This window comes from Mytilus californianus, unplaced genomic scaffold, assembly GCF_021869535.1.
Source record: "Mytilus californianus isolate M0D057914Y unplaced genomic scaffold, xbMytCali1.0.p SCAF_2, whole genome shotgun sequence".
Taxonomy (NCBI): domain Eukaryota; kingdom Metazoa; phylum Mollusca; class Bivalvia; order Mytilida; family Mytilidae; genus Mytilus; species Mytilus californianus.
The window spans coordinates 36,985,035-36,998,114 of NW_026262668.1; the positions used below are offsets into that span (position 1 = coordinate 36,985,035).

The 13,080-nt window shown below is 33.5% G+C and overlaps 2 protein-coding genes and 1 long non-coding RNA gene across 4 annotated transcripts in view; 1 reads left to right on the forward strand and 2 right to left on the reverse strand.

The window, feature by feature from the left end:
• The window catches only part of LOC127729825 (carboxypeptidase B-like), a 140,602-nt gene extending 135,345 nt beyond the window's left edge, over positions 1-5,257 (reverse strand). Inside the window, exon 1 of one of the 2 annotated variants that reach the window (XM_052237748.1) lies at positions 4,630-5,257. The gene's annotated coding sequence lies outside the window, so the exon portion shown is untranslated. The other variant, XM_052237751.1, reaches the window with a different exon arrangement.
• On the reverse strand, positions 497-4,567 carry LOC127729826 (carboxypeptidase B-like). Its single transcript, XM_052237752.1, has 2 exons — positions 4,447-4,567; positions 497-1,529 (listed from the first exon to the last, which is right to left on the reverse strand). Exon 2 carries the CDS (start codon positions 1,517-1,519, stop codon positions 548-550), a length of 972 nt encoding a protein of 323 aa, XP_052093712.1. The 5' UTR covers positions 1,520-1,529; positions 4,447-4,567; the 3' UTR covers positions 497-547.
• Positions 1,536-12,638, forward strand: LOC127729834 (uncharacterized). The gene is made up of 3 exons (XR_007994840.1): positions 1,536-3,764; positions 5,947-8,153; positions 10,352-12,638. It is a non-coding gene; the product is annotated as an uncharacterized LOC127729834 (long non-coding RNA).
• The last annotated feature ends 442 nt before the right edge of the window (positions 12,639-13,080 follow it).

Here is a 13,080-nt window from a genome sequence, read left to right on the forward strand (position 1 = left end):
GGAATACCTAGAAATGTATTGGTCCAATTGTAATAACTGTACTTATGTGGTAGCATTTGATGTATCAGATACACATTTCGCTAAGTAAATATAAAAATATTATTTGTAATCAATGACAGCTCCAAAAAAAGAAGGGAGTCTATGTGTGCATAAAAGACGGCTGATCATTACTGCACAGAAGTTATAATTGCTTCACAGGTAAAAGTCCGTTTGGTTTTGGCATACGACCTTCTTTGCACTTTGCAATTTGCAGTGTCTAATCGTTGTTATTATGCATGAACAATGATAGTTATAATACCTTATCACCTCATTCAATTGATGATTAGTATCATCTGTTTAACATTAAAAGTAATTCACGTATCGTTAGTGCATTTACATGGAAAAAAAGAGAAATTGTAGCTTGAAAGGCTTAAATATGAATGTAGCTGCAAAATCAATGCATGGATCGGAATTTAATTCAAGTCTTTTCCGCAGTAAATAAAAAAAAACAACAAGATTTCTGTACTTATTTTATCTAAACACAATTTAATATTTCAGTCTTCACTAGTTACATCATTTCGGCACAGACACAGTTTGCCCAAGCAATTACTGCATCTGTTGTTTCTTCACAGGTTGCAATAATTTGATCTTCGGGTAAAAGATGTCCAAATGTCCCTTTGTCTCGCAACAAAACTTCGTACGGAAACTTAATTCCTGCTGCTTTTGCATAATCTGATGAAAGGCCACCTAAGGTAGATCTTTCTGAAGTCTGCCTCGAACTATACACAACTCCATTCCGAGCTGTCGCTGCTGATGCTGCAGCTTTAGCGCATTTATCGAGGGTGGGTTTATCAGGTACCGGATCTTTCGTAAATCCCCAAGGATATATCCACAGTTGGCCAAAACTTTGTATACTTAGATAACCAATAAAAGCCTTTTTCAACATAAGTTTTCTTTCTGCCTGACTTTCTAGTTCACTGAAAGGGAACGGACCAGAATAAAGCTCATTGCAAGGATTTCTGGAACCACCGTTTTCTGGATTCCACTGCTTTCCATAATTTCTATTTAGGTCGGTGCCTATGCATGTTTCATTAAACGGGCTTCTGTTTTTTCTCCAAAGACGCTCAAAATTCTTTGCGTATACATAACCATCTGGATTTAAGACGGGTATCAAGTACCAGTCAAACTTTTTGACAAGGTAAAACCCTGCTTGAGTGGTTTTTAGGAAATTAAGAAAGTACAAAACAAATGCATGTGAAATAAAATCTCTGGGATGTATTCCACCGTCAACTAGAATAGCCTTTTTAGATTTTCCCTTACAGCTCCGACATCGTGTCTTCCGCTTAGTAAACATCTTCACCATGTAAATACTTCTCTTCTCGAAGGTTTTACCGATGATCTCAACCTTAGACCTAACCGTGCCTTGGTTACAATTAAAAGTTGCCAGGTACTTTTCTATTTTATCCAATGCATTGTACTTGTTAAAATCAAAGGCAAAGCCTATTTGCAGCAAGAATGCTACACAAATTATTTGGTTCATCTTCCAAATTCTGAAATTATAAAAAACAAAAACAAGGTCCTTTGTATGTACTGATTAAAATTGTTTCAAAAATGTATCAAAATTATAAGATAGTTATAGTTGCTATATTAAACTTATATCGCATAACACACGGTCTTAGACATAGAATGAAAATCGTCAGTTGCTTACTCAATACTGATAGTTTTTCAAGTCTGATTACCTCATAGTTGATACGATATTCCAGGGCTTGTGTTATCATGATTATCTACAATGATGTTATCGCAAGAAAGGTTCCAAATCGTAAAATTGAAGTCATATCTTCGAAAGTTTTATTAACGCTATCATGGGTCGGTTGACCGTTAAAGATTATCATTGTCACAGATGATCACAGATATGTTCCACTGGTCGTTCTTATAATCACGTCCTCTGATCCTCACGAAGGGCACAACTCGTAGAGCATCATATCACATAAGTTCATCCCGGTTATTTGGTTGGGTTCGTCTTGCTAAATCTTTAGTTTTCTGTGTAGTGTTTTGTGTACGGTTGTTTGTATTTTCGTAGTTTTCTTTTTGACCATTGTGTTGACAGTTTTCTTCGACCCATGGTTTTATACCCCCTCCCCTTTCCCCCATCAGTATTCACTGTCCGACAATCACTGTAGACACAGAATATCTGAAACAGTTAATTCTATGTCATACATAAAAAAAAACCAACTTTTAATTATTAAAAAAATAGAGTAAAAAATTTCCATCTCTTGCATAGCTGTTCACTTGTTTGCCCCTTTCTATCGTCTAAACTTTTTCTCTACGTAGAATCGATTAGGGAAAATGAGGCGGAAGACCGACGGAATATTAATAATTCATAAGTCTAGAGAAACTGACAACGCCATGAAAAAAAACGAAATATGACGAAAAAAAAATAAAAAAGTTCATAAAACACTACATAGAAAACTAAAGACTCAGCAACACGAACCCAATAAAAATCCAGGAAGATCTCAAGCGCTTCGGAATGATAAACAGATCCCGCTCTTTTAGTGACGCTCGTCGTGTTACTCATGATAAAAACAAATACGGTAATGAGGCTCTATCGGTGATGTCACAATCGATTAAAAGAGGACAGGGTTGTGGTTACGGCAGTTGGAACTATTCGTGTCATTTTGGGGCCCTTTATAGCTTGCTGTTCGGTGTGAGTCAAGGCTCCGTGTTGAAGGCCGTACTTTGACCTATAATGGTTTACTTTTGCAAATTGTGACTTGGATGGAGAGTTGTCTCGTTGGCACTCATACCACATCTTCTTATATCTATATATGACATAGATATTCTACAACTATCAAATAACTCGTTACACCGTCCGTAACACTTTCGAAGTGATGACCTAAACTTAACCACAAGGAACCCCCACTTCAATAGCTTCCTTGTTATATATATATATGTTTAAAAACTATGTTGTTATTTTCAACAAAATGTTAGCAAAGTGTACATGGTAAATTCATGGATGTTAACTTAGCTTGTCAAGAAATGATGGATTTCATACGTGTTTTTTCACTAGGACATCAATTAAAAATGCCTTCTAGCGTTTCAAATGTAAAAACATTATATTTTACAAGACAATAAGAGCATATTCCAGTGTACTGAGATATGTTCAGCTTATTACAAGTACAAGCTAACCAGACAACTATCCATCAAAACCTAATTGAAAAGGATAAGTTAAACTATTCGACTGTGTAGTCGGTACATATTTAATCTTGTTTGTTTGTTTGGTAAAATATCAATACTTTGTCATGTGTGTAACGTCATTGTATTTTGTACACACTCAATAGATAATTTTAGTTCTTAATGATGATTGTGATTGACAAATCATTCAAAATTGATTTTTCAAAGCTGCGCACTGACAGTTCCATCCTGATATCCATAGTATTTTAAATGTTTGGATTAGATACACTGGTAGCATGTCTTCAATGTCTATCCATCATATGAATAAATAAGGAGATAAAAGGTTCTTCTTTTGGCAAGTAATAACATATGGTGCATAGATGACACGATTTCATGTCCATACAAACGAAGTGTGTGTATCGGTTTGTTTTTATGATAAGTTTCAAAGCCTGTTTAAAATCTGAACACAAATTGTAAGGTAAACTAAATATAACTATAGGTAAAAGATATTAAAAGAAAATAACACTTTATACAGTTGTTGTGTGCCACGAAATACGTATGACAAACTCTCAATTCATTGAGGCGTAGAAAGAGGATTGCCACATTCTCGAGGGGTACAGTAGAAACATTTTTTAAAGCTTTTATAACTGGAAAATTGTTATTGCCGAAAAAAAAGTTGCTTCGCAACCTTTCTTGTAGCCTCAATAGCTCCCAGTATTTGTCACTTTTGTTGAAAATGTATCCGCGTTTTGACAAGTAAATACATCTCACAGAATCATCAAACACTGCCACTGTGGTTTTTCTATCAATCGAATAATATGAAACGCATCGTACCTTTATCGCAAAGACTGGAAGAAAATCATCCTTTGAATCAATACAGAACCCCTCCCCCTTTTGACTCCTGGATCGCAGACATTTGTAATATAACACAAAGTTAGCTTACTGTACTATCTTATTTCAGTAGTATTGGGTGGCTAGGTTTTATTTAAGACTGTTGTGACTAATGAAGGCATTTGTTCATTTGACACTTTTTTTCAAAATTCATTCAAATGCTGTTTACATATTACATGAAAAAGTTTTAGCTTTATTTTAATTTTCGTGATAATAATGATAGAAATAATAATTATTATAATAATCTAAACACACCCATGAGAAGCATTTTTCGCTACGTGTTCCAAGGAATTCGAATCGCTATCAACTTTGATGGAAAGGCAATACTACGAATGTCTATAAGCAAGCAAAATACTAACTCTTCTGGGTAGACGAGTATCATTACATGTTTTAGGCTGTACTCACTCGTTTTGTGTAAGATTAAATATTCATTTATCTTTCTTAGGACTTGCTTGTTCTTATGTCAATCCCTATTCTTACCTCCTCTAGTTTGTTTGAAAAATTACAATGTTCTTTTCGAAATATTCTGTTGTACATGTATTAATCCGATTGACTTTGTATTGTTCTCTTATCTGATATTTAACAAACCTGTTTAGATAGTGTTCTATTTTCCTTGGTGAGATATTATCAATGTGTTTTGTACATTAACATGACTTTGTAATTACATAATCATGGATTGTATTGAATAACAACTTAGTATGAGACATCTGTCATAAAAACCTTTATTTTTAACATGTCGTTTAACGCTTGCCTACACATTATTGTAAATCATATGACATTTACATTTTATGTCTTAAATTTAGCCAAGCAATACGACACAACTTTTTTTAACTAAATTTCATTTCTAATATACCGATACTATTAAAACAGGAAATTACATCGGAATTCCAACTTCAATTTATTTTTCTACTGGCTGCATACCTCTCTTAAACTTGCCAATCATCCGTATATGTATGCAGCTAGACCAAAGAAATTCAGGGGAATAATTTCAAAGGAATCGATTGATATGCAGCAAAGATTAACATTTTTGAAGTTTTTAAGCAAATTCTAACGGACCGTTTCCCCATGCAAACATTGAATGTGACGCAATCGAGAAGACTGCAAATACATGGATAGTAATCATTGGGGAAATTGTTCATCATGGGCCCTTTTATTGGAATGAAAACATCTTATCTTATGACAAAACACAGAAACGGAGAGCCAGTTTACATTTTGTTTTGTACAACCATCAATGAAGTCTTTTTCCGAGTTAACTGAGCCTGCTGTACTCGTCGTTAACAAGCTCCTGGAAGAAATATTCTCGCTTGAAAAAGAATGATGGTAGTAGTAATTTGTGATTTTTTTCTAAGAATCATGTATCTATTTCCAGCATTTTTTGTTAAAACGTTAAAAGTTACAGAAAGCGTATAAATGGATCATTAAAAGGGAGAGGTCAATCTAGGCTTAAGGTAAAATACGTGATTCATGTAAACAAGTATGAATACAGTCATTTCAGACATAATCCCCGGAATAACAATTAACCACTTCGTGACGACGACCGTATAACATTCGTAGTGATGCTTCCGGTTTAGGATGAATATATTTCTGACCGAGGTTAAGTTGGTAGCGATTGTGATACTGTACTTGATTCACGCTCTTTAGGAATGGGCAGACTATTACAAGTACACCCATATTAGATTTAGATTTGTTGCGTTCTTATAAAAAGAAAGATAATTCACAAGTAGACCTTAATACTTTGATAGTGTTTTCAGTATACATTAGTGGAACAGGAACTAGTTACCCGCGCCTTGGATTTGAACTAGCACCAATAACTCAAACGTAGTAACGGACCATCTATGAAACATTCCTACAATATCCAAATTCAATAAACAAGGAGATTTTTTAGAAGATCTTTTTCAATTTCAGGCAATCAGTCCACACTTTTGGCACTGGTAGCAATTTCCCCAATGAACACCACAAACTCGGCTTTGTAAAATTCCTTCAAGGTGAGATTTCTGCCATGTTTTTTTTTCTTATTTGCAGAAGAGGATTAAAATGTAAAACAAATTACAGACGGCGATGGAATCAAAATGGTGATATTACCTTACAGGACCTTTAAGGTCATGTTAGCTAATATGTGCAGTATATATACTTTTCGTGTTTAAAAAAAAGTTTAAAAATATATAAAATTAATATTAGCAAAATTTTAAATACAATATATGTGTTCATGATTCTTCATGTCTGGTAGAAGTCAATTATGGTACATTGTAAATTGTGTTGATTAAAAGAGATGTGAAATGAAAAAAATAGTGCCGAAATTTTGCTAAGTGGAGAAAAATATAAATAATAATCTCTTTGACTGAAAATGATATTTAAGATAGGAGTATGCAGATGTTGATATGTGGCAGTGCTGTAATTACTGGAACACAAACATGTTAAATAATTTTGGAAGTCTTTTAAGGTGCAACCATTAAATTTAAAGGGATTGGGAGGACGTTAAATGCATATTCTGGCTTGATAAGAACTGAAATAAATACATTTCCCATGACAGAATGAGAATAAATATTCTGTTCACAAAAGACAGGACTAAGTCATGTAGAATATTGAAAAATTTCAGCTTTCCAGCAATTATTGAAAATAAATTCTGCATTTTTCTGTTCCTATATTTTCAGGCGGATCCCCGAAAAATCAAAAGGTCGTTCCATTAAGCCTTGTGAGTTCGACCTTTTAACTAAAAAGTATGAATGACCATCTGTCCGAGAACTTTTCATTGGACAGTACAGATGATTTAAACTCAGGTTAAAAAATGCTTGCCATCATATTTCAGTTAACCATTCTCTGTGTGTAAATCAAAATTAAACATTCATCTTCTATTTAGATGAGTAACATAAGAAAACTGTTTTGTTCAACTAGAAGTAGAATACTTAAACAGTCCATATTTGTGCCTCAATAATGCCTAATGCAAACAGTTAGATATAATGGAGATCATGCAAAATGCTTCAACCACTGAGTTACAGTTTATATTCATTTAACACTTTGGTAACCGGTTGTGTGTTGACAAATCTAAATTTCATCAATAATGTTTAACAATGAAATGATCTCAATGCATATTGCATTAAAAATGTCGATTTGGAATACTGCTTATTAACAATTTAAGAATATTATTTCGCCTACTTGAATGTAATAGTAACATAGCATTTCTTTTATAGACTGAATTGTTATGAATAAGACAGCTTGATATGCGGCATGGGTGTTGCTTATTGTGAAATGCTGTACGGTGAATTATAGTTACTATCTTCTACGTCATTTAGTCCCTGATGGTCAGTTGCCTCATTGGCAATTATACTAAATTCCTTATTTGATATTAAATATATAATATCTCCAATCATACAATAAAAAACAATCAATGATTGAGTATTTCAATACTAACTTAAGGTATTTAAATATTTGCGCAATAATCAATTGCGTGTAAGCTTTTTAAACAACTGACCCTGACAAAATTTACACACATATAGACGGTGTATAAAGTCATCATATTAACACAACTATTTCAAAGATAAAGTAAGTTGTTTTATTATTTATGAACGGTTTAGTCATCAGGTAAGCACTGTTAACTTTTTCGATTTTGATCATTATTATTTAGCATTATTTTGATTAAACCTAGATATAAAGTTATAACTAGGTGCAATTGAAAAGAGAGAGAGAAAAAAATCAAACAGTTAGTCTGGTAGCTTTATGTCAACTAGGGTGTAGGAATATGACTACTTTTTTTCGACAACGAATTCGAATTGAGAAGACTGTGCACTTGAAAAGGCGTCAAGGAGATTTGGGATTAACAACAATACGGACTGGGTTTGAATCAGTTCGGGAGATTGAAATGTAACACACTGTATGTTTGAGACTTTACTTCCAGTTACTGTTTGTTTTCTCAGTTGATTCAATCTATAGAATCATTTCCGAAATTCAGAATATGTCTCAAAATAGAAAAGAGAATGTAAACGAGGAATTTGTTAAAGAGACAACAACCCGACCAAGAGCAGAAAACAGCCCAAGGACACCAATGGGTCTTCAAAGAATCGTGAAAATCCCGCACATGGAGGCGTGCTTCAGCTGGCCCTTTAACAATAATAAAGGTAACATTCAAAACTCACAAATCGAAGAAAAACTGACAACGTCTTGGCAAAAACAAAATACGACGGAAAAACAAACAAAGCTCTACATCAAAACTAAAGACTGAGCAACACGAACCATACCGTAAACCTAAGCTGAATTCAGGTGCTTCGGAAAGATAAGCAGTTCCGCTCCACATGTCGTGTTGCTCGTGTAAGTACCAACCAAGTGATAAGTCACAATCAAGGACAAACTTGATAAAACTTTCGACTTTAACCCTTGGAACCTCCTGGTACCAAGGATATTTTCAAATTGTCATAGCCACACAACCGTCTTCCTTTGTTTATTAATGAAATCGCCAAATGCAACCAATAACACCATTTTTACTTACCATGAACAACATGACGAGTGTCACACTTGGAACAGAAACTGTATGAAACATATGAGACAGAAACCAAGCTAAACGACAGAAAAAGCTGACAACATATCTACTGGTCAACATATGGTCTGCAACAAAAGAAAAGTGTCTTTGAAATGTGTCAAGCTTTAAATCGTGCTCGGTGACAAGTAGGGATCCATTTAACAGAGATTATGAAATTAAATGTTACCGTATTCTGTGGATAAGTCTAGAGGTTACCATCCACTCATTAGTAAGAACGTCGGCGATGGCTTTAATTTGTTACATTATGAAATGCGTTTTTATCAAATTTCACATGATTAACATTGCTCCTCGTGTATTTATGCACCCTTTCTCAACCAATTTTTGCTTTGAGCGTTTCTTTTTAAAGTTGATTTTTTTTTATTATGATCTACTTTGATAAGTTATGAAAATATTATGTTTCCATTGTACAAAAATAAGTACTTGAAATGTCGAAATTATACGTTCGTAACCTTTTTTCTTAAATCACTCCGAATTCTCAAATGTAATGTCAGAAAATCGATTCGAACAAATATCCTAACAAATCAAGCTTTTTTAACTGAATTTTACTTCTAATCTTTCGTTGTTTTCATGTCATATGTGTTTCATTGCAGTCTTGTCATTTGTTTCCTGGTTTCTTGACATATAACGATGTTTTCGTTGTCATTAAATCTTTAAAAAAAAACGTCACCAAAGGTACCGGACTCTTTTGAGGATTCGGAGGAAGCATTTGTTGTAAGGATTTTGTTCCTATTCATATCCTGCTTGTTGATATATTTTAGACGTGTTTTCGTCTTGATTTGGCATGAAATATGTGTCGCTTGATGTGACGCTTCCATTCAACAAACAATATTGAATATTTTGCAATAAATTATATTATAGTGAGTTTATCAACCCATTATTTTCAATCCATAATCACATATTATTCTCCTGTATTTTTTTTTACTATTAATAAATTCAAATGTATCGCAACTGTCGATATGAGACAGAAACCTAAACATCAGAAAAAAGGAACAAAACATCTACAGGTTAGAATACGGCCTTCAACACTAGACAAGTGTCTGTGCCATGTGTCAAGCTCTAAATCGTCCTCGTTGATAAGTTGAAATCAATTTTACAGAGACCAACAAATTAAATAATAAATGAATCAAATGTTGTGGATTGGTCTAGAGGGTACAATCTGTGCATTGGTAAGAATGTCGGCGATGACCATGCATAGACTTTGTTACATAATGAAATACATTTTGAAAAAAAATTACTTGATTAACTTTGTAATTTTGCATAAACTATGATTAAGGTGACATTATGGACATTTTTTAATTCTTGTGAATGTATGCACCTTTCCTCAGTCAGTTTTTGTTAATATTTTTAAAGGCATCATCTTTATTATATATTATAAAAGCACATTTTCATTGTATAGGAGTTGACTAAATTATGCGTTTGTACCTTCTCCATCAAAAGCTCCTCACTATTAGTCCGATTTCTCAAATTTAATGTCAGAAAATAGATTCGAACACAAAATCAAGTTAAATTTCTTAACTAAATTTATTAATTTAACCGTTCCTTTTGATTTTTCTTAATACCCAAATTCGATAAAAATATTTTTAAACACACTTTATTCTTGGCATTGAATGTTACAATATCGAAGTCATGTTTAGTCTATCGAGATTAAGAACAGCAGACTCACATAATGACGGAACCTCCTAAATAAATGATATCTTGTTAAATTTTTTTGCGTCTTAAATATTACTGAAGTGGTTGAACAAAGAAAAAATACCTATAACTATAATATATACATTTCAGTAATGGCACTATCACCCATAGATAGTAAAACGTTCTTTACGTGTCCAGAACATGAATCAGAGATAGCAAGGTTCTTCTGTGAAGATGATCATGTGATGGTATGCGATGACTGTATCATAGGAAGGCACTTTGGTCATAAAAAAATCAAACTTAAAGATTATCTCAGCAACAAAAGGCAACATTTGATACAGAATGTAAAATAAAATTAGATATAACAAACTTCCTAACATACAGGATGCATTGGAGAAGGCACTGAAAGGCAAAACAGATTTTAATAATTCTGTCGATAAACAACTTAAGAGGGTAAAACTTAGAGGAGAAATGGTAAAGAAAGTATTTGACGAATTACAAGATGATTAAGTCCAAAATTTTAAATCTGCTAGAAATGCTGCGAACGAGAAGTTTGACAGATTTTCTACTCGGCAGCAATTAAGAATAAACTTAATCCAAGAAACTATAAATATTGTGGAATCTAGAAGTTCGGACATGTTGGATGCAGAGGTAGTGACCTATGATGAAAAACTATCATCAAATCTGACGGATGATCCGTACTGGGACGTAGCACCGAGGATTCAACCACCCAGACATCAGTGCCAGGATGATTCAGTACAAATAGGTAAATTGCAGACTATCCTTGGCTACATGAAATCAGGGACTTATGCTGAAGTTGCTGAAGTTGATATTCTTCTTAGGCAAAATGCGGATCAAGACAGAAACGCAGAAACACAAGAGGAAAACTGAAGTGATTCTTGTCCAGGATCAATTTTAGTTGAAGAAAGATTTTTTGGCTGTTAAAACGTTTAAACGTACTGCCAAAGTTACCCATATTATACCAAAGCAGAGTTTACAAGCATGGCTAATTCACAGCGATATCGAAGAAGTAGATTGTAGCACGGGAATGGTAAAAAAAAAAAATAATAAAAACTATAGAAGCGAAACCACAGTGTGCCGCCCGTAATAATTCAAACGAGCTTATCATTAAGATGTGGACCAAGAAGTCACTAAAGCAGCTGAAATATGATGTACAATTCGGATTCAATTTCTTCTCTAAAAATAGAAATTATACCCTTGGATTTTTAAGAACACCGCACCTTCTCAAACTGTGTGTTTATGTACCAGTAAATCTGCGTCTGTTAATGGCGACGTTACAGTATGCCTTGTCGAAAAATCAGCATCTGACCAATATCCAGTCAAGAATTCAATTATTCGACGATATGCAAATGACAAAACACAGCATGAGAGTGATCTTGTTTTGTCGGAATTCTTTCAATATGTTGAATGATTACCTTTGTTCATGGTAAAGGGGAAATGAAATTTAGATATCAGGCGGTCGATCTGAAGGCTGCCAACCGAATTGATAATGAATTTGTAGGTGCTGGATTTTTATCTGACGGAACAGTTACAGTGTTAGATAAAGTAGGTTTTAGACAACATCTACTTGACAAAAAAGGCTTGTTACTTCAAACAGATACACACGAGAGTCAGCCTGCATGCTTGGCTATTGCTCCTAACGATCATGTCTGGATCGGTTTTGATGATGGACAATTTAAAATATTTGCATATAGAAATGAATATTCTGAGATTTTATTAAGAGCTTAAAGCATGAGGAAAACAATTTAGAATCAAACAAAGAAAGAAAACTATGCATGTTAACAGTGGTTTCATCATCAATGCAATCTAAAATTGTGAGAGATGGATAACATAATTATGTTAACCTTTCATTATTCAAATTCTTTGAAGGACGCATAAAATGTGTTTATAAATTTTGTTCTATATAAATCAGACTTTCCACGGCTGCCATTCGGTATATCTAAACAAATAATAGTAAAAGAATAAGTCACGGTTATCAAGTATAATAATTGCGATCGGATCTTGAACTTTTTGGTGTGGGATTGTGAATACAATAGAAATACTTCAACTTCAAAATCTGTGGATATATCCATTATGTTATCAAACGATGGATCAAATGAAAAAAAAATATGTCTGTCAAAATTATAATTATTTTTCAATAGTACTGCGTATTTTATTAAGGGAGATTAACTATATACCGCCGTTTTTGGATTGTAAAAAAGCAGTACACAATAGTTCTTTGCTAAAATCAGCAAATATTTAGACAGATTGACAATTAATGTACTAGACTGTTAGTTTGAATAAAGAAAAATAAGTGATTTAATGCATTATTCATACTGTTTCAACAAATACTAAATACTTGTTTTTGTTCGATGCAATTTTTCAACTTAGCCATATAAGGGGTGATAACTCTTAAAGTAAAATTTTTATACTGGAATGATAGTGAAATTTTCATGTTTAACTTGTAGCAAGAAAACAAGTTCGACGACACCATGTTTTCTTATATGTTCTTAAAATTCCTGGAATACCAACTTCAATTTATTTTTCTACTGGCTGCATACCTCGCTTAAACTTGCCAATCATCCGTATATGTATGCGTCTAGACCAAAGAAGTTCAAGGGAATAATTCCAAAGGGATCGATTGATATGCAGCAAAGATTAACATTTTTGAAATTAAGTTTCTAAGCAAATTCTAACGGACCGTATCCCGATGTGACGCAATCAAGAAGACTGCGAATACATGGACAGAAATCGAGACGACCCATGCTCAATACCACAAAGAAGACATATCTTTATCCTAAATTTATATATTATAAAAGAGAGAAGGTATAGCACTAGATGAGCATTAACATTATCTAAATTATGTTCAGTTAATGTCA

What these genes read in the sequence shown, in the direction of transcription:
- LOC127729826 (XM_052237752.1), bottom strand. Translation starts at nt 1,519, where the DNA reads ATGAACCAAATAATTTGTGTAGCATTCTTGCTGCAAATAGGCTTTGCC.